Source organism: Podarcis melisellensis (genome assembly GCF_964234715.1).
Source record: "Podarcis melisellensis genome assembly, chromosome: 4".
Lineage (NCBI taxonomy): Eukaryota > Metazoa > Chordata > Lepidosauria > Squamata > Lacertidae > Podarcis > Podarcis melisellensis.
The window spans coordinates 50,612,557-50,635,299 of record NC_138531.1 but is presented as its reverse complement, the minus strand read 5'-3'; the positions used below and the strand labels follow the sequence as shown (position 1 = coordinate 50,635,299).

Sequence of the window (22,743 nt, the reverse complement as noted above, 5' to 3'; positions counted from 1 at the left end):
ACTCTTGTTGGTGGGTGCTCTAAAATGTCAACCCAGAGCAGTATTGATATATGTGGCTCTCCCGCAGCAGTTGCAGGCAATGTATGTAAAAGTACCCTGCTTTTTTCAACTGATCCGGACCTGACCTGACGACAGACATCATAGTGGCAAAACTTTAAAACTTGGTGCTGTGGGTTAAACCTGATCAGAAGGCTGGAGCTCCCATTGCTCGGTCCCTGCTCCTGCCAACCTAGCAGTTCGAAAGCACATCAAAGTGCAAGTAGATAAATAGGTACCGCTGCGGCGGGAAGGTAAACGGCATTTCCGTGCACTGCTCTGGTTTGCCAGAAGCTGCTTAGTCATGCTGGCCACATGACCCAGAAGCTGTACACCGGCTCCCTTGGCCAATAAAGTGAGATGAACACCGCAACCCCGGAGTCATCTGCGACTGGACCTAACGGTTAGGGGTCCCTTTACCTTTACATATCTATTATGGGGTGTATTTTGTTTTTTAGCCATTTCAAAAAGATATCTAAATACATTTATACCCCATAAATTTCCTCCAAGATACTCAAGACAGCACACACGGTCATCGTCCCCTAGCCCTGTGAGGCAGGTTGGACAGAGGCTTTGTGACTGACTCAATATCAGCTTTGTGGCCTGGATGGGGGATTTGGACGCAGGTTCCCCCAGCCGTAGAGCTTTAACTGATGCACACACATTGCTCTCCATATAGTCTGTGTTCTGCTGTGGTATTATTTGTTTTCTGTTGCAAGGGTAGAAGGCAACAGAACTTTACTGATGCTTGCCAATGATGCTCTTCTTCTGATAGCTTCAACATGAGATGGGGAGGGGAGCAGGTCGAGAGAAATGAAAGGGAAGAAGGGCTCTAATTATTCACCAAGTACAAGTTGTTCAACTAACAGATGGGATGGGATGGCTTCTTCCCACTCAATCCATATGTGGCAACAGCTTTTAAGTAGATAATTATGTTCAATAACATTGCAGATACATCTCTAATGTGTGTGGGCAAATGTTTGCTCAAAGATTTCAACTCCAATGTGGTGGGGGGTGGGGTGGGGACACTTCTTGTATGGCCATGAAAGTCTTTTCACATGTTTAGTTGGGGGGAAGCACCAGCAACTACATCAAAATAGCTGAAATCAAGCTACAGACCTGAGTTTCAGACCTGTCCTCGATAGCTGCTCTGTGTCTATACACTGAAAACATAATGACTCGTTCATTTGTTCCCTTTCTTAATACAAGTGACCCATTAAAGTTTCTAAATCAGCAAGAATGACTTCTGGAAATGGCTTGTGTAGACACCTAGACTTAATGAAGGATGACACACCTTGGAAGCAACCTGTAATTCTGTACTGTCTTTAGACATTCACCGTGCTAGGCTGTGGTCACTCAAGAGAGCAAAGAGAAAGTAACACCACACTGGGGCTGCAATCCCATATAAGCCCCACTGAAGTTGATGGGCCTTGCTTCTACGTTGACACATAAGACAGTAACAATTGGCAAGGCAGAGCAAGGTGGTGTTGCAAACCTGGCTTTCCAACATGCAGGTCACTGTCTTTAACGGAGAAGTAGAAGCAGTGGGGAGATCAGCACTGAGGAGACGCACCTCAGCCCTCCCTCTTACTGGCAGAGACCTCCATGTTGGAATGTCAGGTGCACATTGCTGCTCTGCCCCACCAGCCGCAACTGATGCATAGGATGGTTGTGTTGTACATGCACACAACATCGGGAAATGTGGGGCCATTCTGATAGGGCCCTGCCACAAACGGTTTTGGGAAATATGAAAGGATGCTGAGCTATAGCTGTTTGCTGTACGCTGTTGGCTCACAACCTTAAAATAAAGGCATTTATTAATACAGAGCTCACAGTTCCAGTCTTACATTTCTCCAGAACAAATAGCTTTATAGAAATATCCTGCTTTGTTTTGGGTTTTTTTAAAATGGAGACGACTTTTGTTTTGCTTTGTTTCTTCTTAGAAACAAGGAAAGCTACAAGGCCACTGCCTTCATTGCTGGGCAATACCTGCAAGCGTAAGGTAAAATGCAGCTAATCATTTATAACTAACAAAGCCCAAATAATAATTCTTTGGTCAATAGCATATTTGGAGCCACAGTTCAAGTGAAGTAATGAAAAGGCTGGATCATTAGCTGAATCTGATTACTCTACAGTACTTGAGCCAAAAACTTTCTAACCTTCAGTTGCTGCTAGGATAGGTGTTGAAAAATGCTGCAGTAATAATAAATGGCTTAGTTATACATCAGGTTTACTTTTCTACTATGTCCCACCATAACAGCTTAGTAAAGCCCTCTGGGTAGATTGTCAACACACTGCTATGACAATTTCTTTTCTGGCTTTTTGTGATTGAACAAAGGCCCTTTCCCCCCTATTTAAATTCTAGTTTCAACAAAATTTGCTCCTGTGTCAGTACTAGACACAGAACTGGATTCAACTAAGTAAGTATGCTAGTGGAAGCCAGCACAATGAGTCTTGCTAGCGCAACTGGACTTTCCCCCTTCACCTCCCCACAATCAACTCGGGGGGGGGGCAGGCAAAACCCCATAGCAGTGTAAATGGGAGAAAAGAGGGGATATCATTGCACAGGACAAACTGAAATGCTTGCACTGACAGAATAATTGGAAGAGTGCAACGCTGAATTTCTACCAAAATGTCAAAGGTGGTATTTCTGTTTAATTCATTTTGGAATCAATTGAGGAAGCAAAATCCACACTATTTTCATGCTGTTTCCGGGCTTGGGTTTGCACACCTGCTTTTGTTTGTTTGTGAGCCAATCAAAGCAAATTTTGACTGGAGATTCCAAACTTCAGTTCCTTCAGAATCGTCAGTCTTGAGCGCCCAATCTGGCATCAGATGAGAAGTGATAGCAATTGCAATAAATAAATGTCTCGCCACCTGAACCGCAGCCATCACTGACAGTAGGGGGAAATAGAATGTTAAAGCAGTGCTAACCTACAGCATGCAATTGAAAAATCAATTCATATCGGCTGAACATGCTATCATTACCTCTGCATGTCGTTGGCTTTAGAATAAGTTATTGGGCATTGTCTAGGACTACGCACGTCTTTGACTCACAGTAAATTCCCCTTCAACCACAGTGATTGTCTTAAAGGCACCTTGTGGTTTCTTTTGACATTTTAAGACAAGCTGCTTTATCACATACAATTGTTTTCGCAGGAAACAACTTCAGTGCGTGGCTCTGGGGAGACTGTTATCTCCTGGTAATGGCACCATTAACATGAGCATACTGTAATTAAAGACTGCAAGAGCAATTCATCTGGATACAGCATATGGATCTGTTTTTATCTTAAACTGACTGGGCAGCCTAATATAAACACAGGCTCAAATTCTAAAGGGAAGATTGGAATAATCTGTCTCAGCTCAGGTGCACAACCCATTGTTTTGAGACCCATTAGCCGAGAAATGTTGTTTCCCCTAGTTATACTGCAAGATCTTGGGATAGGTTAATTAAAGTAATTATTATTCTCACAGAGATCGGCAAGAGAAATGAATGCCAACTTTCTCTTACCAACAGTTGCACAGAAATGTAGATTTTAGCAGTGTGCTTGATTAAGGCTTTGCACACTTTTTGGGCAGTAATCCCAACCAAACTTAAGGGCTGTTACTGCTGAATATACATATATGATGGAGCCACACCAAACAATACAAAGACACTGGGGTCATTGTTTTTGCTGGAGTCTGCTTCTCACTCCACACAAAAAAAGATAAAACAATAATCTTCTTCAATGGGCATACACATTCCCACTGGATGTGCAGAGTTGTGTCCATGGGTGGTATTCAGCTAAGTCATGGGTAGGCAAACTAAGGCTTGGGGGCCGAATCCGGCCCAATCGCCTTCTAAATCCAGCCCATGGGCAGTCCAGGAGTCAGCATGTTTTTACATGAGTAGAATGTGTCATTTTATTTAAAATGCATCTCTGGGTTATTTGTGGGGCATAGGAAATCGTTCATCCCCCCCCCCAAAATAGTCCGCACCCCCCCAAGGTCTGAGGGACCGTGGACCAGCCAGCCCCCTGCTGAAAAGGTTTGCTGACCCTTGAGCTAAGTTCTACTCAGGGTATACACTCACTGATATTAATGAACCTAACTTAGTCATGTTCATACATTTCAGTGGGTCTACTTTGAGTAACACCTAGTTGAGTACCACCCCATGTACTTAAACAAATAAAATAAAGTGACAAACTGCCTTTTCCACATAGGTGCCCCAAAGCAGCTAATAAAAGAAAATCGAATACAATGTGAACACCATTAAGAAGAGTTAAATAATAATAATAAATTCGATACAAAAATGCTAAACACGGAAATCTCACCCAAAGTGCCACTGTCAATCATGCAAAGGTCTGTTTGGATCAAACATCTTGTTTCATCCTCTTGTAGCCTGAAGGCTAGGTCACTTGATGGCCCTTCCCGGGGAGCAAATTCCAGGTGTTTATGTCACTGTAAACAGGTGACTTCATCTGGTAAGTGTTTGTGAATAAAAGGCTGTCTGGTTTTCATCATAATTCTGTCTGTCTGTCTGTCTTTTTTTTTTTACTTACATTTTTGCAGTACAATTACATCCTGAGAAACGGAATTTTATTAAAAAAGGAAGCAATTCTGCCCCCGCACCAGGACCAATTTGCAACTAGATTTTCAAAGCATGCAGCTGCTGGGTTGCTGAGCACAACAAGGAAGGAAGGACAGGCCACACCTGGCTGAAGTCCCAAAGAACCACAGCAACCCTCCTTTCCAAGCACTGGACCAAGGCGGAAGCATGAAAGACCTGTGCATTCACCACTCCTGCTTCTAATCACACCAAAACCAACATTCTGTTGTGAGGATTTACCAAAACTGAGTCCAATAGGCTATGTCAGGTCAATGAGGCTTGTATATAGTTGGCAACATGACTTGCTTTACTGAACTTCGCAGGGAAGAGTAGCATTCAACACTAAATTATTGGAGATAAACAACAGGCCTGAGTGGAAAGCAAACTGCATCAGCCTGTCGTTTAGAAAATCAGGAATGGAGAGGTGGATTTGTGAGTCATCGGTATCTACATATGGCAGTTTAATCACTGAGGTCATTCAAGTTTGAAGTTTAGCTGAGGAAAGGGAGGCGAGGATCAAATCAATGAAAGGCCACTTAAGGACAACAATAGTAAGGAAAAATGAGAGTAGTGAGAGTAGATTTTGGCCCAGTTCCCACGTCTCATTAAACCTTAGTTTAATGTAAACTATCAGCATGCTGATGCATGATGTACGAAAGGATTCCACGACGCCTACTCCTTCTCTTCTGCTGCTTCTGTCTCATGTAGATGGGGAAAGCTAGAGTCTGGCTTGCGTTGTCTGAACCCTGGTTTGGAGTTTGTTTTCTCCAACCAACTGTAAATTTTATTTTATTTCTTCAATTTATATACTGCCCTTTATCCAAATATCCCAGGGTGGTGTACAACATTAAAACATAATTAATATAATATAATATAATTTTATAGTAATAAAAAGCAGTAACAAAAACCACAGAAAATATCATGGTAACAGTCCCCTCACATTTCAAAGGCCATAGATAGTTTAATGACTGAAGGCCTGGGTAAAGAGACTATTTTTGCCTGGTGCCTAAAGACACATAATGATGGCACAAGGTGAGTCTCTCTGAGGAGAGCATTCCACAGATGAGGAGCCATCACATAAAAGGCTTGTTCTCTTGTTGTCGCCCTCTGAGCCTACCGGGGAGCAGTTGGGAGAGGCTGTCTTTAAAGTATTGAGGTCCTGAGCCCTTATAGAGCACCAGCACTTGAATTGGGACTGTTAACCAACTGGCAGCCTGTGCAGTCAGGCCAGGATAGATGTCGTATGCTCAACTCCTCTTGCTCTGGTGAGCAACCTGGACGTCAAATTTTGCACCAGCTGAAGTTTCTGAACTGTCTTCAGAGGCAGCCCTACATATAACACATTGTAGTAATCTAAGCTAGAGGTTACCATAGCATAGGCCAAAGAAGTTCGGCTATCCCTGTCCAGGTAGGGACAGAGCTGGGCCACCAAACGAAGCTGACAGAAGGCACCCCATGCCACTGAGACCACCTGGGCCTCAAGCAATAGCAATGGATCCAGGAGCATCCCCAGGCTATGTACATGTTCCTTTAGAGGGAGTATAACCCTTTCAAGAGCAGGCAGTTTCCCATCCACCTGGTCTAGGGAACCACCCACTAACAGCGCTTCAGTCTTCTCAGGATTGAGCTTCAGTTTATTGGCTCTCATCTAGACCATCAACGTCACCTTGGTCACTTTGGTTTCTTTGGAGTAAAGTAAACAAGCCACAAGCCCAGGAGGACATGAGAAGCCAGACTCATGTTTGTTTTATCCACAGTACAGAAGAAACAGAGGAGGAGCACTACCCCAGCAATTGACTAGCGTGAACTAGCATGGTGCTCATTTGTATTAAACTGGTTTAATGTGGCCTGCAAACCAGGACTTTGAAAAAAAGAAGAACAAGCAGGCATATGGAGAGAAAAATGGAGAAAATACATCTTGCATAGAAAAGAGACTACTTATTTCAGAGATCAAAATTCAGTTTCTCCTTCCCTCCCTCTCACACACATTCACACAAGCGAAACAATATGAAGTCTGCATAATACTAAATATTCTTCTCCCCCTACTTTTGCTTTCTCATTTCTTCCATCTGTTTCATCTTTTATTCTGCCATTTCTCCTGGCTGTGCCTCCTGTTTTCAAGCATGTACGCTGTCTCTCTCTTTATCCTCACCATTTAAAACGCTAAAACACTTTTGTCCCAGACATTGCATGGCATCCGTCTGTTTATTAATCCAGATTTATTCATGAATTTATGCTTCATCATGCCACTGAAGCAAGGAACGATTTGTAGTCCCCCCACCTTTCAAAATGGTGCAAAGTTAAATGGTGTCAGCATTAGCACATAATCCCACCCACTCAAAACTCCCACCAACCATCTCTGAGGTTGCAACTCTATACACCTTTACGTGGGAGTAGAAATGGGGCAGAAATTCAATTCAGTTGTCATTTATAGGCAAACCTGCCTAATCACCGTTTCTGAAAAAACATACAAAGTGAAAAAGAAGCATTCTTTTAAATTTGTACTTCTTTGAATTCTGCATTGCAATTCTCCAAGCAAGCAATGTGTACATAATTTGTGCATGGGAGGGTAAAGTGTGCAAAAAAAATCAGATATTTGCAAAGATAGCATACAATATGCATTATATAAGGGGAAAATGCTTTGCAAAAATGTGCCCCTTGGGCAAAACAGCATACCAAGTTGCATATTTCAGGATAAATTTGTAGTGAAATGCTGAATTTTCACAAGGATGTGGTATTTTTAAAAAATGACAAACCAATGTGAAAATTTGGAGAACTGAACTTAAGAATGTAAAAATGACCCTGAAGCTGTATGCCGGCTCCCTGGGCCAATAAAGTGAGATGAGCGCCACAACCCCAGAGTCGGTCATGACTGGACCTAATGGTCAGGGGTCCCTTTACCTTTACCTTACTGCCAAGAGGGCAATCACCCAGCCAAAAATTCCTGTAAAAGGCTTCAAGAGCTACTATACATTTGGTTATACCATAATAAAATTCAAAAGGTGGGAAGAATCAACAGAAACAGAAAAATATTGTTTCTAGAGGTAAAACCCAAACTGATATTGCTGATGATTTTCACATACCGGTATATTTCAGTCTGGTATAATGTACAGAAAATGAGATCTGGGTCATTGGAGAAGTTCAAGACAGGCGAAAAATTAGAGCTCTCTTCGGCTAGCTTTCCAAATAATGCCATAAGCAGAATGAAATGCTGCTGTCAAATACTTGGCATATATTTACTTAAAGGCCTAATATAATGCTCCTAAAATCTGCAGTCAGCCTTCCTATAGGGCTGAACATTTCACGGCTAAACTACTTCTTTAAAAATGCAAGGATGGTTTCAAATACATTTCTTTTGGAACGGAAGGTTTCCAAGATTAAAGCACACGTCTTAACCAGCTTGTTTTACATTCCATTATAGTCCTGTGGCTGGTGTAATGGGTGGCAAATGAATCAGAACAAGAGGATGAAAAGACAGAGAGAAAAAGAGTGAGTGAAAGCTCCGCACGTCAAGACATCACCCACTTTACACTTAAGAAATTTACAAAATCCCCATGGTCACAAAAATTGCTTTACTGCTGTACAGTAGCCTACATTTTTAATGTGATTTTGCTCACATTGTTGCAAGAGGCTTATTTGCCTCATGAAGTGCATGAGCTAAGATATAGGGGGAAATAGTCCAAAAGTGTCAGAGAATCAATATCGCTCTTCAAAATGCAGCTTAGAAAGTTAAAAACCTGAGACATCAAATCCAAAAGCTCCTCAGTACAATGGTTGTTTGAGAGTAAGTCCTAGAGATTTCAGTGAGGCCCAATCCTATACTGAGCATCCACCAGCCGATGGCGTGATAGGGTTAAGCAGAAGTCCTGCAATGCTGGGGGGGAAGGCTAAATAAGCTGATAAATTTCAGCAGGACATTTACAAGAGGAGTGGGGAGTCTGTGGCCCTCTAGCTGTTGTTGGATGACAGCGCCCTTCATCCCTGAGCATCGACCGCGCTGGCTAGAGCTGATGGGGTTTGTAGTGCAAGGCATCTGGAGGAAGCAGCAGGCACTAGGGCTGCCTTCTGAATGCCCAGCATCAGTGCTGTTTCTGAGAGGGAGAGGGGCAAGAAGGAGTGAGGTGTGGGGTGGGGGTGGAGCCCATCCTATGCTCCCGCTGCCATGTGTTGCACCTGCCTTGCTTCCGACCCCCACCCCTCTCCCTCTGAGGAACTGGCAGCAAGCTTAATCTTTGGAAGGCAACTGAGTAACGCCACTCCACCTGGGTCACTCCTCAGAGTACTACTGTCTGGAGGGCATTAGACTGAGGAAAGGTGCCATATCAAGCGGCAGGAAGTTGGCAGAGAAAGAGATCACCCACTGGAAATCCTCCCCCCCCCCAGGAAGCAGCCCCCCAGACGCAGTGGCAGAGCTTCATGCTCCAGCACCGGGGGGGGGGGCAGAGAGCAGGTGGGGGCGGGGCTGGCACGCGTCCCCACCTCCTCTCTGTCTGTAGGGGTGTGCCGCCCGGGGCAAGGCAAGTAATTTGCGCCCCCTAACCCGTGGATTTGCGCCCCCTAACCCTAACCCCCAGATGTTGCGCCCGGTGCGGCCGGCCCCCCCCTGCACCCCCCACGCTACGCCACTGGTGTGGAGTCCCGTTTTTTGCCAACGGAACTTCCGTATATGAAGTTTACAACACGTTTAACTGAATTGTTTCTTTGATGTGTCTAGATCCAGCCGAGAACAGTACAGATGCAGGAAACTCCTGACCTCACCATTTAGTTTAGCCACTAGGTGGCACTGGACTTACAAGCAAGTCCAGTGCCACCTAGTGACTAAACTAAATAATGACATTATCCATACACAGCAATGAAAAAAATATTGTAGCATATTGTGTTTTTATCCATGGATACATTTTCAATAATCTGAAGTGAGTTATATCCCTGCCACAAACATTTCTACTCTAGTCTCTAATATAAGAGTAAAAGGAAGAAGGAAAGATCGGGGGCATGCTGTCACTCTTTGTTAAAAAGTCTCGTTATAAGATGTCCTTTGTGTGTGTGTGTTTCTTTTAAAGCCAGCATCCTCATTGGGGGGGGGCAGCGGTGGTGGTGGGGGATCTGATAGTAAGGTACTCATTTGTATACAAAAGCACTTTTTCATATTTGTATGAGGGCATATGTGGCAATTATCCTACAAAGATACAGTATTCATTTCAGGCAATTGCCACGGGCTCAGCATTACTGAGGAGTAAAAAGGCATTAGAATCAACAGGGGGAAAAAGGATATTCCAGTTTTTCTACCCGCTACCTTGAACATACTTCACGTTTAATTTCACCCTATTGCCACGGGCACTGTGTTGTTATGACAGCTGATCTGCCATTGAATAGCTGTAAAAGAAAATCAACAAAGGATCGCTTCAGTGACTTTCGATGCAATTTATTGGAGCTTGTATCTTGCGGCTGCTGCCGCCTGTCGGGGTAATGACACATGATGGGTGATTAAAGTGCAAGTCCTTAAATCAAAGCTGTGCTGATGGTCTGAAGAGGCAGCAAACAGCACTTGGAGCTTGTTCATCTCGCATGGTGGGAGGACCTCATTAGGACCAAAGTAATAAAAAAAAATGCCTGTTATACTAACAAGAGCAAATTCTTGTGTCTAGGGAAACTTTTTTCATGTTTTCAAGGTTTAGCATAAATTTTCCTGCAGCTCCTCTCTGAGTCTGGCTGTGCGATCAAACATAGTAATATAAAAAATACTGATTTGTTATCATGCGCCAGCATGCATCTGAGGATAACAACTGCAAATTCAGGTGATTCTAGTGCTTCCATTTATTTTTATACATTCCACAGCTTTTGGCTTCCATCAGGCAGAAACTCAGCTTTTCCATTTGATATTCTTAAATGACAATTACATATAAAACGTATAAAGCAATGAACAATTAGGTATTTGCCAGAATGGTATTGTGGCAATAAATAAAGCGTCTGGAGACTTATATGAGAAAGCCTAAGGGGAAGGGAGGCAGGGAAGGCATGAAGGCTATAATTCTGCATTCAGTTACTCACAAGGCAGAGAACTGAAAACAAAAGGATCACCTCCTTGCAGTGTAATTTACAATGAGTTGTGAAAAACCAAAATCACTTAGGATCCCTGATTTTACTATATCCCCAGGAGGCTATTCTATTATCTGGGTGCCACAAAAATAAAATAAAATACTACTTTGTTTTCTTGTTTTGTTTTAATCTTCCTCTTCCACTCACAGTCACTTTTACATTCGGTAATTCCTGGCCATATTTCTTCATCACGAACCACAGATAGTATTTTTAAAAATAAAAATCAGGCAGATGCACCCTGCCTTTACACAGACTTAAGGGCACATGCTCATTGGGAAGCAGTAGATTGTGGTGTTTATGCCTTTAGGTGCTTCACTTATTTACTTAGGCACTTCTGTGTCATTTTGCAAGGCAAATGAGACATATACATATACATACACACAAAGCCTGGAATCACAAATGGGCCATAATCTCATTCATATATATTTTAAAATATCGTTCCACGTAAATGTTCCAAATATCCATATCTGGCATCACGAATACCTGATAAACATCAGATATTAATTCTGCATATGGCTAGGGTGCCTCCAAGCTCTCATTATTTTGTGGGAAGAAAGCACATACCAGAAATTTAGATTTGCACAATTAAAGTGGGCTAAAATGATTGAAATGCATCCTGCCACCCTAGCACAACAAATCCACTATTTAAAAACAACAGACTATTTGTAGTTAGGAAAGTGATGGGGGGGGAGCACAGAAAAGTGTGGGATGGGTGGATGATTAATGGGAAAGTTTTTAGCACCTTGCAAGCAAATCAGGATGAATGTGCATTGTCCTGAAATCAGCCTGTAAAGAAATCGGAATGAATGCTTGATAAAGACTGGACAGAGTCTGACCAAGACATAAGCTTTGTGCAAGCAAATCGAGAAGAATAATCAATAATCAAGTCATCCGGAGATCCCTAAGTCTCTGGAAACCAATGGCACCTCTGGAAAGTTGATTGAGTCAATAATGCATCTGTTGTTGAGAAGAACAGCAGATGCTTTGTTGTATTGCTTGGCTTGCTACAGCAGTTGTTGCAACACAGTCCCAAGTAGGCAGACTAGATCATTTTTATATAAAAAGGTAAATTTTACCATCATGAAGTCTCAGTATGGAAATAAGGAACGGGTTTACTGCCCTTTTTCACAGCCTTTCAGGTATGACAGAAAGGGAAAGACTTAAGTTTTCCCAAACAATAACGAGCAGGCATCCCAACATTTCCATTTGCCCAAGTCGAAAAACCAAGAAAAACATATTGAAAAGTTGCAAAGGCTAGATTTTTATGATTGTGATTCATTGGGGTCATGGTGTATGTGTGGAAATCCTATTTACAAAGTGGGTGAGGGCCCCCTCCCCCACCCCAGATGAGCCCTTCAATCAAATAGTGAAAAATATGTCATTTGTGTATAATTATCTCATTTTAAAATATTGGAGTTATTCAACTGCTAGCAAGTTGTGGACACATATTACTGGTGGTTTGTGAGATGAGAGGTGTTGATCTTTACATACATCTTTCTCAGAGCAGCAAATTACTTCCTGGACTCTCGTGACCTAAATGATGCTTCTTAATCGGCATTAGTTTCTCAGTAGCTCTATCATAGTAAAGTTTGCCCAAAAAGCCTCTAATTACTAAGGAATGCACTGGGAGAGGGTGGACGAAGAGGGTTAGCCGGAAAAGAGCTGTCAGTCATTTTTGCATTTTTGAGAACTACATTTCTTTCTAACCTTGTCACCCAGAAAACGCTGCCTGTAGCACTTTTCCCTCCCTCCTCTCATTCTGAGTACAAGGAGAGGCAGTTAGAGTGTGACCTTGCAGAGCTGGGCAAACACATTATGTGGGATCAATTAATGGCTAGCAGTGAGTCACACTGCGAGGGAGCTTGAGGCTTGCAGTAGTACAGATATCCCTCAGGACTGGAGCAGAAAAGCCAATATTGAAGGCAGCAGGGGGGGGTGCATGTGTGTTTGTGTAAGAAGCAAGGAAAATGGTGGAGGAATATACAACAAAGGAACAATAAAGCAACGAATGAAAGCATGAACGCGAATAAAAGATATGCAGAACACCACAGAGGTTCTTATTGCTATTGCCTATGAAACACCAATCATATAATTCTGCCTATTGATCTCCCAAGTGCCTTTAATGTATGCTTGGCTCAAGGCAGTCTCGCCTAACAAACAGTGCATGTGGTAACTGCTTTTCAAATGCAAGACTGAACGTGTGAGTGTGCAGAGAGAGGAGGGGAGGGGGGAGTGCATGGCATTGCATGTCTATGTTTGTTATCTTAGAGCCAGAGGAGCTTTCATTAGATTCAAACAGTAACTGACTCTCCAGAGAGGTCCCTGCTCTTATTTGATAAGGGATGCTCTTTTATCACACATGAAACTGCATGGCATGATCAGACAAAGACTGTGTATAGCTGTCAACCAAGGAGAAGCCAGGGTGGGGTTTTTTGTACCTGATTACTAAAAGGCACTGCGTTACTACTAATCTACAACTGGCCTGTTAACAGTTGCCTTGGAAAACTGCTGTTCTGCCTGATTTCTTAAAAACAAACAAAGCCCAACACTGCAAAATGTGAGCAATTCCTCATATCTTGTCTCGTGTGTTATACTGGACCATTCCAGATTAATTAGGACAAAAAGTCCTCTCATCACTGAGACAGTATATCAATAAATCATAGAATTGTAAAGTTGGAAGGGACCCTGAGGATCATTTAGACCAACCCCCTGCAATGCAGGAATATGCAGCTGTTCCATACAGGGATCGAACCTGTGACCTTGGCATTATCAGCACCATGTTCTAACCAACTAAGCTAGAGAAGAAACACACATTTTCAACCAGGGATTAATGCCACTAGTATGCCCTGAAAAGACCTGTGCTAAATCTTTTCAAAGCCTTCAATGTTCAGCAGTACTTAGTATTCAGAATCTTTCATCAAACTTCAGGGGCCCCTCAGCGTAGTGCTGTCAATTGACCTCTACCTCACTCCAAAACACAACCGCCATACAGACATGCCTTTTTTAAAAAAAACTTGCCACTGTCCTCCTCACCTGGCCCCCAGGCAACGTTTTGGTTTCCATCCACAGTAGCCACCTGCCACTTAAATTTGTCCCCAGTGTAAAGTGCTGGCCCCACAGGTTTCCTAGATCTATGGGCCAAGACATTACATTCTGGGTAAATGAAATTATATACGATTCTGTGAGGTTGCTGCACCACAGGCCTTGAAACCACAACCCTAGCACAGCTATTTATTTAGTGAACACAATCCTATTAAGCAAAGCAAAAGCGCCGTCATAGGAATGGTTCATAACCTTCATGTGCTCAGTGAATCAGATAAAAGTGCCACCCTCAGCAAAATCTTCCATAGCCTATATCTTTCTATTCACTAGTCTAGTGGGCCATAAAACTCTCCTTACTTGTGGTAATGTGTTTCAAAGGACTTCAGTAACACAGTGGTAGGTCATCACCTGACTGACAGACTGAAGTGCTGCGTTACTGATGCTAGGCCCAGCTCTCATGACACGAGGAGTCCATGGAAATATTCCTTACGCAGCACTTCCACAAGGTAACACGCAGGAACCCACTATTGACCCGTCCAATAAAAGACAAGAGTGGAGTGCCTGGTTTGAGACCTCCAAGAGTCAGTCAGGCATATTCACACTATTTTATTCCCTCTCTCAAGAAAGGAGACCCGTCGTTTATATAACAGCTTCTGCAACCAACTGATGACAAATTTGAAGGACAAAACGAAGAATATTCCTAACTGTCCCCGTATTCTAGAAACTCAGTGTTAATCCAAAAGGCCAGAGTTCAAATTATTATCTAAAACAAGAGATAGAAATAAGAAAGTAGAATGTAGCTTAAAGGCATGAGCATGACTCTCCACCATTTCAATAGGGTAGAAAAAAGCCCACTGCATTATGGCCTGGTCCAGTCCTAGATTCTGCAAGACAACAGTGTACATGAAGACACAAAGCTCTTCCCCATATATAAGGGAAACCTCTATGCACACATATTTGTTGAACTTGTCAAAATGGCTCATAATGTGGGAGCCAGCCATACCACACCTCTTTTTTGAGAAATGTGGCTATTTAATATGAATGGCCTAGTGCAGGAGTCCCCAAATGGTGGTCCATGGACTGACTACCAGTGGTCCATGAGCTTCATTCAGGCGCTCCATGGCAACTCAGCCAGTGTGGTGTAATGGTTAAGAGCAGTAGTCTCGTAATCTGGTGAACCGGGTTCGCATCCCCACTCCTCCACATGCAGCTGCTGGGTGACCTTGGGCTAGTCACACTTCTTGAAGTCTCTCAGTCTCACTTACCTCACAGAGTGTTTGTTGTGGGGGAGGAAGGGAAAGGAGATTGTTAGCCGTTTTGAGACTCCTTAGGGTAGTGATAAAGTGGGATATAGAAATCCAAACTCTTCTAAATACGAATATGAATCTTAATTGCATTGCTATTAGGTGTTTCTTTCATTAGGTTGTATTCAAAGCTAGTCTGACTCAGAGCAGACCCATTGAAGTTAATGGAAAATAACTAACTGCACATTCCTAACCATGCTACTCAGAAGTAAGTCCTGTTGAGTTCAATATTAGAAATAAAAGAAGCAATTAAGAATAAAATTAGAAATCAAACAGCATCTAGCACAGCACACTACAATTGCTACAACAGAAAAATCATTAAGTGGTCCACCAAGAGCATCAGAAAGTTTCAAGTGGTCCACGGGGGAGGGGGGAGTTTGGGAACATCTGGCCCAGTGACTGCAGAACAAAGGATGCATGCTATTGTTGAGAAATCATCAGTTCTCATAGTGACAGAAACAGGGGATCTTGAGCTGAGATGCTGTCATTATGAAAACTGAAAATAATGAATAAGCATCCCCTGGTGAAAGCATTCTCAAGCACTATGCAGTGATTTGAATCAACTCTGTCTTGGTTTAATATATCAATGTAATACAAAAGGTGTCCCATACCCTAAGACAACCTTTCCCAACCTGGTGGCCTCCAGATATTTTTTGTCTATAACTCCCATCAGCCGCAGCTCTGCTGGGTGGAGCTGATGGGAGTTATATCTCCCCCCAAGTCAGTGTGGTGTGGTGGTTAGCGTGTCAGACTAGGACCTGGGAGACCAGGGTTCAAATCCCCCACCCAGCCATGAAGTTTCCCGGGTGGCCTTGGGTCAGTCACTGCCTCTCAGCCTAACCCACCTCACAGGGTTGTTGTGGGGAGCAAAGGAGGAGGGGGAGAACCTTGTATGCCACCTCAAACTCCTTGGAGGAAAAGGAGGAAAATATAAATGCAATAAATACATTACAATAAAACATATGGGAAGCACCAGGTAGGAGCCCCAGGTAAGACCACTCCAAGGGGCTCCAAATATGGTCCCAGAAGTTGACTGAAATGTTTGATATGCAGTGTCAACTCTTCCCCTCCCTTGCACACTTAATCTTCCTCTAGTTGTACCCAGCATTTTCTGTCTATATATTTAAATACAGGAGATTACAGATATGCCTTTGCAACTTAATAGTTATTACTTGGATCAGGAATAAATTCTTACTTTTAACAGTGAGGTACATGGACTTGCTGACGTCAGCCCCCACATCATTGCTGACCTTGCAGAGGTAGTATCCACTATCTTCTTCCAGCACATGCTTGATCAACAGGGAGCCATTTGTGAGAAGCTGGATGCGCCCATTCAATGCAATTGGCTGGAACTGGGGGACTCCAGCACCTATTGCAAGAATAAAAGGTGAATCGGAAGGTGGAAATAAGACACAAGAGGGGAGAAGAGTGTTATCATGGACAGAACCAAACTAAAGTGACCTAGGATTTTCAGACCTCCACCACTAAATTGGGGGGGGGGGCGAGGAAGGAGAGACTGCTTTATGACAAAATGTTATAAATCAAATCACATAGAAAAAGGCGTTCTTATGATGCTTGTAATAATCGCTGTGAGCCAGATTGAAAATAAAGCACCTAGGTTGACAACCATATTTATTGTGGTTTATTGCAGTGAGCTGCCCAGAGTGGCTGGGGAAACCCAGCCAGATGGGCGGGGTATAAATAATAAAACTTATTTTTATTATGATTATTTAGTTCCCTGATAGCTAAATTATGCTCAATTTATGCTTGAATATCCAGAAATGTATGCAATCCTCATGACACCAAAAAAATAAATAAATAAAATTAACATTGGGAATAGAACACAGAGCAAACAAGAAACGAAGCAGTGGAATGCCTCTGTGGAAGGAAACTAGGATATTTATGCTGCCCATGTGGTTCCTTCCATCTTGATATTTCCAAAGTGGTGTGGAAGAAACCATTGGAAGCAGTTCTCCTGCCCTTGTGTACCAGTACATGCCAGCAGACAGATGTTCTTCAGGACTAATCTGCAGGCTATTCATAGCCTGCAGATGGTTCCAGAACTGTAACAATGTAGGACCTGGGCACAACTCCTTGGGAATGTCTTGCAAAGTCCCCATGTAAATCTTCCTTGAGATGATAGAAGATGATGGGGTAGGGCCCACTGCCACTGCATTGGCCACATCATTTTCAGGGCGCCTGCAGCACATAGCACTTGGAATAACAAAGGCAAGTATTGGCTACCTGATTGTATTAGAACAGTGATATCCAAGTGACAGTCAAATATGGTTACAACACCAATGATATTGAACAGTAAGCTTTAAAAGGCTAACAAGTTACCTGCCCCATTGAGAAAGATCATTTAACCTACTTCATAGTTCTCATTCTTCTCATGAACACTTTCCAAAACCATAAGATTTCTGAGTGCCTTTTGAAAAAAGAAATCAAAGGCTAAAAGGCACTGAGGTCTTAACTTTAATAGTTCAAAAGAACCCGTAGGTTCTGAAAGGTTGGAGCTGGTGTTTTTGTTTTAAAATCAGCTTTGATACCAAAATATGTCATAAAGAAAATTAGGTAGGACACCATCCACCATGTAATGCCTTTTAAGTTAAAAAATAAATAAAATCTGCCAATTGCATATATTTGGCTAGAGTCAAGTGGGGCCAGAAATAACTCATGAACTAAGGTAACTCATGAACTAAATTACTAGGTATGCTAATGCTGCCTGATCTTTCAAAGGGCTGAAAGGATATGATTGGCTGGACTACCCATGGATTTCTTCCATTAAAAAATAATAATCAGTTGTTACCAAGGATGGATACTGGAAATCAGAACAACAATACTGGACTGTTGTTTAGTCTTCACATCAAGGATCTAAGAACACTGTATCTGGTCAACCAATAATGGGAAATGGAGAGAGGGAAATCAGAAACAGATAACATAATATATGCATTACTGGGGACTACCAAGTATGGCTAAAATATTTATCAAGATGAACTCCAAAGTGGTGCCCTATTAAAAAATTAGTAAGGGATAATAATCAGCATGCAAAGAACTATTAAAAAGTATAATAAGGCCAAGAGGTGTTTGGACTTGCAATGTCCCCTCCTTCAAACAGCAACCATACCTGCCCATTACATGACAAATTCTGAAATGGAGGGTAGTTCCAAAAGCTGTTTGTGATACAGTAATGAGGACTGGCTGTTCCCTTTCAGACCGTATGCAAGCAAGGAAATTGCTGACTTTTGGCCACCAGCATCACCAACGTCTTTCTGAAGAGATGTATTCGTTTAAATGTGGTAATTATACCGGGCACACAGAGGTATTAATCCCTTCTGTAAACTATACATGTCAACTGAAATAAAGCACTTCAGATTTTTCAATTATTGTACCATAATTTTCTGTGTATAAAATCGGGGTTTTTTTTTAGTATAATACAATGTTAAAAATTGGGGGTTGTCTTATACATGGGTATCAGTGAGGGGGACAGGCGATTGGTGGCAGCCACGAGTAGGAGACTTTCAGAAGCGATTGGGGCAACCCCCCCATTTCCTTAATTTGGATTCCCCCCAAAATAGGGGTCGTCTTATACAAAGGGGCATGTTATATTATCAGTGTGGGGCGTGTTATATTATCAGTGTGGGGAAATACCTTTGGAGTACTTCCAGACAATTGTGGGGACAGGGTAGCCTTCTGCAGAGCAGTTGAGGATCACAGCTTTTCCATAAATCCCATCTTGATCACTTGGCTGAACCACAAATCTGGGAGGAACTGGAGGGGAACAAAAAGAAAAGAAAGAAGTGATTTGCAAAGCCAGAAAGAATGTTCTACTAATGATAAAGTCTTTTTCAAGAACTTAAGGTGCATGCAAGAGATGCAGATGACTTTAAAGCTCGCTGAGTAACTTTTGGGAAAGGCAAAATGGGTGCTTGTTACAGCTTACGTAGGCCACCCATCCTAATTCAGATGGAATGGAGCTGGGTAGCACCTGCATATCAGTGACACCACATTCCACTTCCCCAGCAGTTTCGTATACATATTATACAACAAGGAAGCCAAGACAAAACCCTGTGGGACCCCATAGCACTATTAACATGGGACTGAAAGAGAAGCTTTCAATGCTATTTCCTGATAATGCCCCTGATTGCCCACCCACAAACCACAGAATCACTCCAATAGACTACTGTGGTCAACAATAGCGAAAGCAGCCAGAGAAGGATTTTACCCTGTCTCTGTTGATGAGTTCATATAGATTTACAGAATGGTTTCCTTCAGCATACCCTAGATTATGCAATTTGATCATTCTGAAATTTATTCATTTTTGCCTTTCCCCGCACCCTTCCTCATAATGTCTGCTAGGGGCTAAAGTGCAGGATGATTCATATAAATGTCCATGTCCAGCAATCTGTGGGTCGAGCCAAGCTGACTGCATGGCAAACCAGTTGTTTGATTACTCCATCACCAGCTCAGCTCGATTGTCAGCATACTAACAGTTTTGCAAATTAAATGCACTTCATCATGTGCTGACAGGTGAGCTGAGCAAGCAATGGAGTGACCACATGACTGCTTAACTCTGTAGCGAGCAGCATAGAGGGTTGATTCAACCCTCTCCTTGCCTATATGAAGAAGGCTATTTGGCCTAGCCTTAAATCTGCAGTTCAATGTGTACTTGCTGCAATCTTAAAACTAGAACACTCTGCATTCTAGTACACAGGTGTTAACCCCACCAGGGTTGAAATGTTAATTGCAGTCCCTGGGCATGGTGGAAGAGCTATCTGGGACTGGAGGTAGTTCAGGGAAGGAGTCGTTTGTGTCCAAGGAGGAGAGCAAAGCTATCTCCTCCAGAGCTAGAATTAAGGTATCGCTATCTGCTGGGGTTCTTTCACCATGGAAGCTTCTAAGTGGGGTCACCACTATGGAAACTGTTTTCTAGGGAGTTGCTTTCTCTGTCCTTGTAGTCTTTGGCGCTCTCCTTTGACTGAGAGGGATCAAGATCGTGGGCTATGAAACTACCAGAGGCAGTGCTGATCTGTGACCAGCTGGACGGGTGTCACCTAAGTGCCACAGAGAAGAAGCCAACCACAACTTCATCAGGCAAAATGCCCCAATGGCGCAGAGAGGAAGTTGACTGGGTGTGGTGCTAGATTCTCTCATTTAAGACAGCTGGCACTTTGCACTGTGTTTTAAAGAAAATTAACCTGAGACCTAAGGGGATTTTAAAAAAACTGTTTCTCTTTATTTATTTATATTAAACTTGCATACTGCCCTTCACCCAAAAATCTCAGGGAAGTTCACAACATAAAAATACAAAAGAGAAATACATAATAAAATACATAATAAAAACAAGAACAAAAGCAAAGCAATACCCCCCCCCCCAATTAAATAGCTCTACTCAGGAACCAATGGTCTTGGTTAGTGAACTTGTTTTGGCTCATAGACTGACAGTTGATGAACACCAAAAAACTAACACACCAAACCATAATCATGCAGACACAAGCTCAGTATTTGAACAATTGTGATGGTATTCTTAAAACACCAAGCAAAATGAAAATATTCCCCCAATAGCAGAACATAATTCAGATCGTTTTCCAAATTAAAAGTGAATAATTGGCACAGTGGGAAATGATCTAACCACAATAATGTATTGAACCCAAGAAGCAGCACTTCAAAAAATTTCATATATTAAATTATGTGGTTTCCAGCTGTACCTGAAAACATTTCTAGATTGTTGGTTAGATTCCCATGCAACATTTTCACACAGAATAAAAAGCCTTCTGAGGTTCCTTTTAACCCCCCCCCCAAAAAAACACACCTTATTGTGCTGTTTTTTCTCTAACAAGAAAGGAGAGATTCTAATATATTCTAAGTTTCTGGGAGCCACAAGCAGGATGAGTACTATTGCACTAAGTTCCTGCTTGCAGGCTTCCCATTGGCATCTGGTTGGCCACTGTGAAAGCAGGATGCTGAAGTAAATGGGCCTTTGAGCTGACCTAGCAGGCCTCCTCATATCTTTTTAAACTTGTATGTCCCATCAGACAACTGTTATTGGAAAATACTGTTGACTTCTATCTAATTGTCACCACTCAGATTAATTACATCACCTTACCTCTCACAATTAATTGGCTTTGGTGCTCCACAGCTGCTGCATCATTTCGAGCTATACAGGTATAATTCCCATTGTGCATGAGGGAAAGATTAGAAATCCTTAAGGAGCTGGTGAAGTCAATGTTGTCAATGGTCACCCCAAGACTGGCTGGGATTGGTCTGCCATCCTTCTGCCAGGTGATTGTGATTGGCAAATCCCCTGAGACCACAACACATGGAATGAAGACTCGCTGTCCAATGGAGAACCTTGGGAACTCAAAGGGCTGGATGAAAGGTGGTACTGAAATAAAAAGAAGAAAATGCTATTCATTAAAGAACTGTGTTGACATTTATGAAAATGTTGTGAAGTAAAGTGATCATAAACTAGACAGCTGGCATGTAATGTAATACATAACAGTAAGAAGGTTTTAGTATACCATTTTTTAATAAAATAATTAATTCCCAAATGCCTAATATTAAGGTGATTAGCCATAAAATGCTGATGTTTTCCAAATCAGTGATTTCATACCTTTTGTTTCTCCCTAAAGTTCTCCAGAAAACGCTCAGTTTTAAATAGATTTGGGTTTAAGGCAATGGTGGAATTGTTAAAACTGCTGCAACCCTATACACACCCATCTGTGAGCAAGTCCTATTGAACTCAATTAGACATGCATAGGAATGCAAGGAATGACTCTTCAAACTTCACTGCTTCTGTATTGGAATGTGAAGCTTTCACAGTCATGACTGAGCTCAGAATCTGAAGGGCTAGCTAACAAGGCCTGAGGAACCTACATGCAACATGGCTTGGCTTATCCTCAGTCATCTACTTCCATGATGTGATATGTAACACAACGGGTTCCCAGACACAGCAGCATTTGAGCAAAGCTTCTGCAGCTGGTGCTTTTAAAGGAATGGAAATGGTTGGTGGGAAACTAGAATAATATCTGAGGAGACACCAACCAATATGAGCTCTTATGCATTGGTGTTTTTGTCGACAAGAGTGGGGTGCTTCACACTCACTGAAATGTGTTAAGCCTGACCAAACGCAATTCTTGGCTCCCAATTCTGCAAGTATGACTTTCCTTTACCTTTTACAGTCACATGCACACTCTGGCTGGTGGACAGCTGGGGCTGAACGAGAACATTGCATGTGTATTCGCCCTCATCCACTTCCTTCTGCACATCGGAGAGCTTCAACGTTCCGTTGTTTTCAAATGCTACTTGGCGATGGTTAAAAGGGAGCAGGTTAGAATTCTTATACCATTTGATTGAGTAGTATGGATAACCAATGACACGGCAGTGAATGAAGGTATCCCGCCCGGCTATTGCTGTAATGTTTTTCATTGGTCGGATGCTTGCTGGCCCTGTAAAGGTAAAAGGAAACTCTTGAAAATAATTTAAGGCTGTATTTAAGCAGAGGAAATATTAATTTCTTCTAAATATACAATTCTTTTAGATACTGGAAATCACAGCCTGTGACAGTTTTTACTTCAAAGAGCCACTTAAGGGGTCTTCCTAATCGTTTGGTGCTTTTTAGTTTTTCTAGCCCTACAGCAGGCACACTAATTAACTCTTCTGCTACGTGCCTGCATC

General features: G+C 42.4%; 1 protein-coding gene across 1 annotated transcript in view; it reads right to left on the bottom strand.

Annotated features, from left to right (window-relative positions):
- DSCAM (DS cell adhesion molecule) overlaps window positions 1–22,743 on the bottom strand; it is a 317,172-nt gene that overhangs the window by 106,530 nt on the left and 187,899 nt on the right. The window contains exons 8-11 of the mRNA XM_081908715.1: window positions 22,239–22,514; window positions 21,173–21,451; window positions 18,718–18,837; window positions 16,262–16,435 (exon numbers count right to left, since the gene is read on the bottom strand). Of these exons, the coding sequence (XP_081764841.1) occupies window positions 16,262–16,435; window positions 18,718–18,837; window positions 21,173–21,451; window positions 22,239–22,514 (849 nt within the window). The remainder of the gene's footprint in view (window positions 1–16,261; window positions 16,436–18,717; window positions 18,838–21,172; window positions 21,452–22,238; window positions 22,515–22,743) is intronic.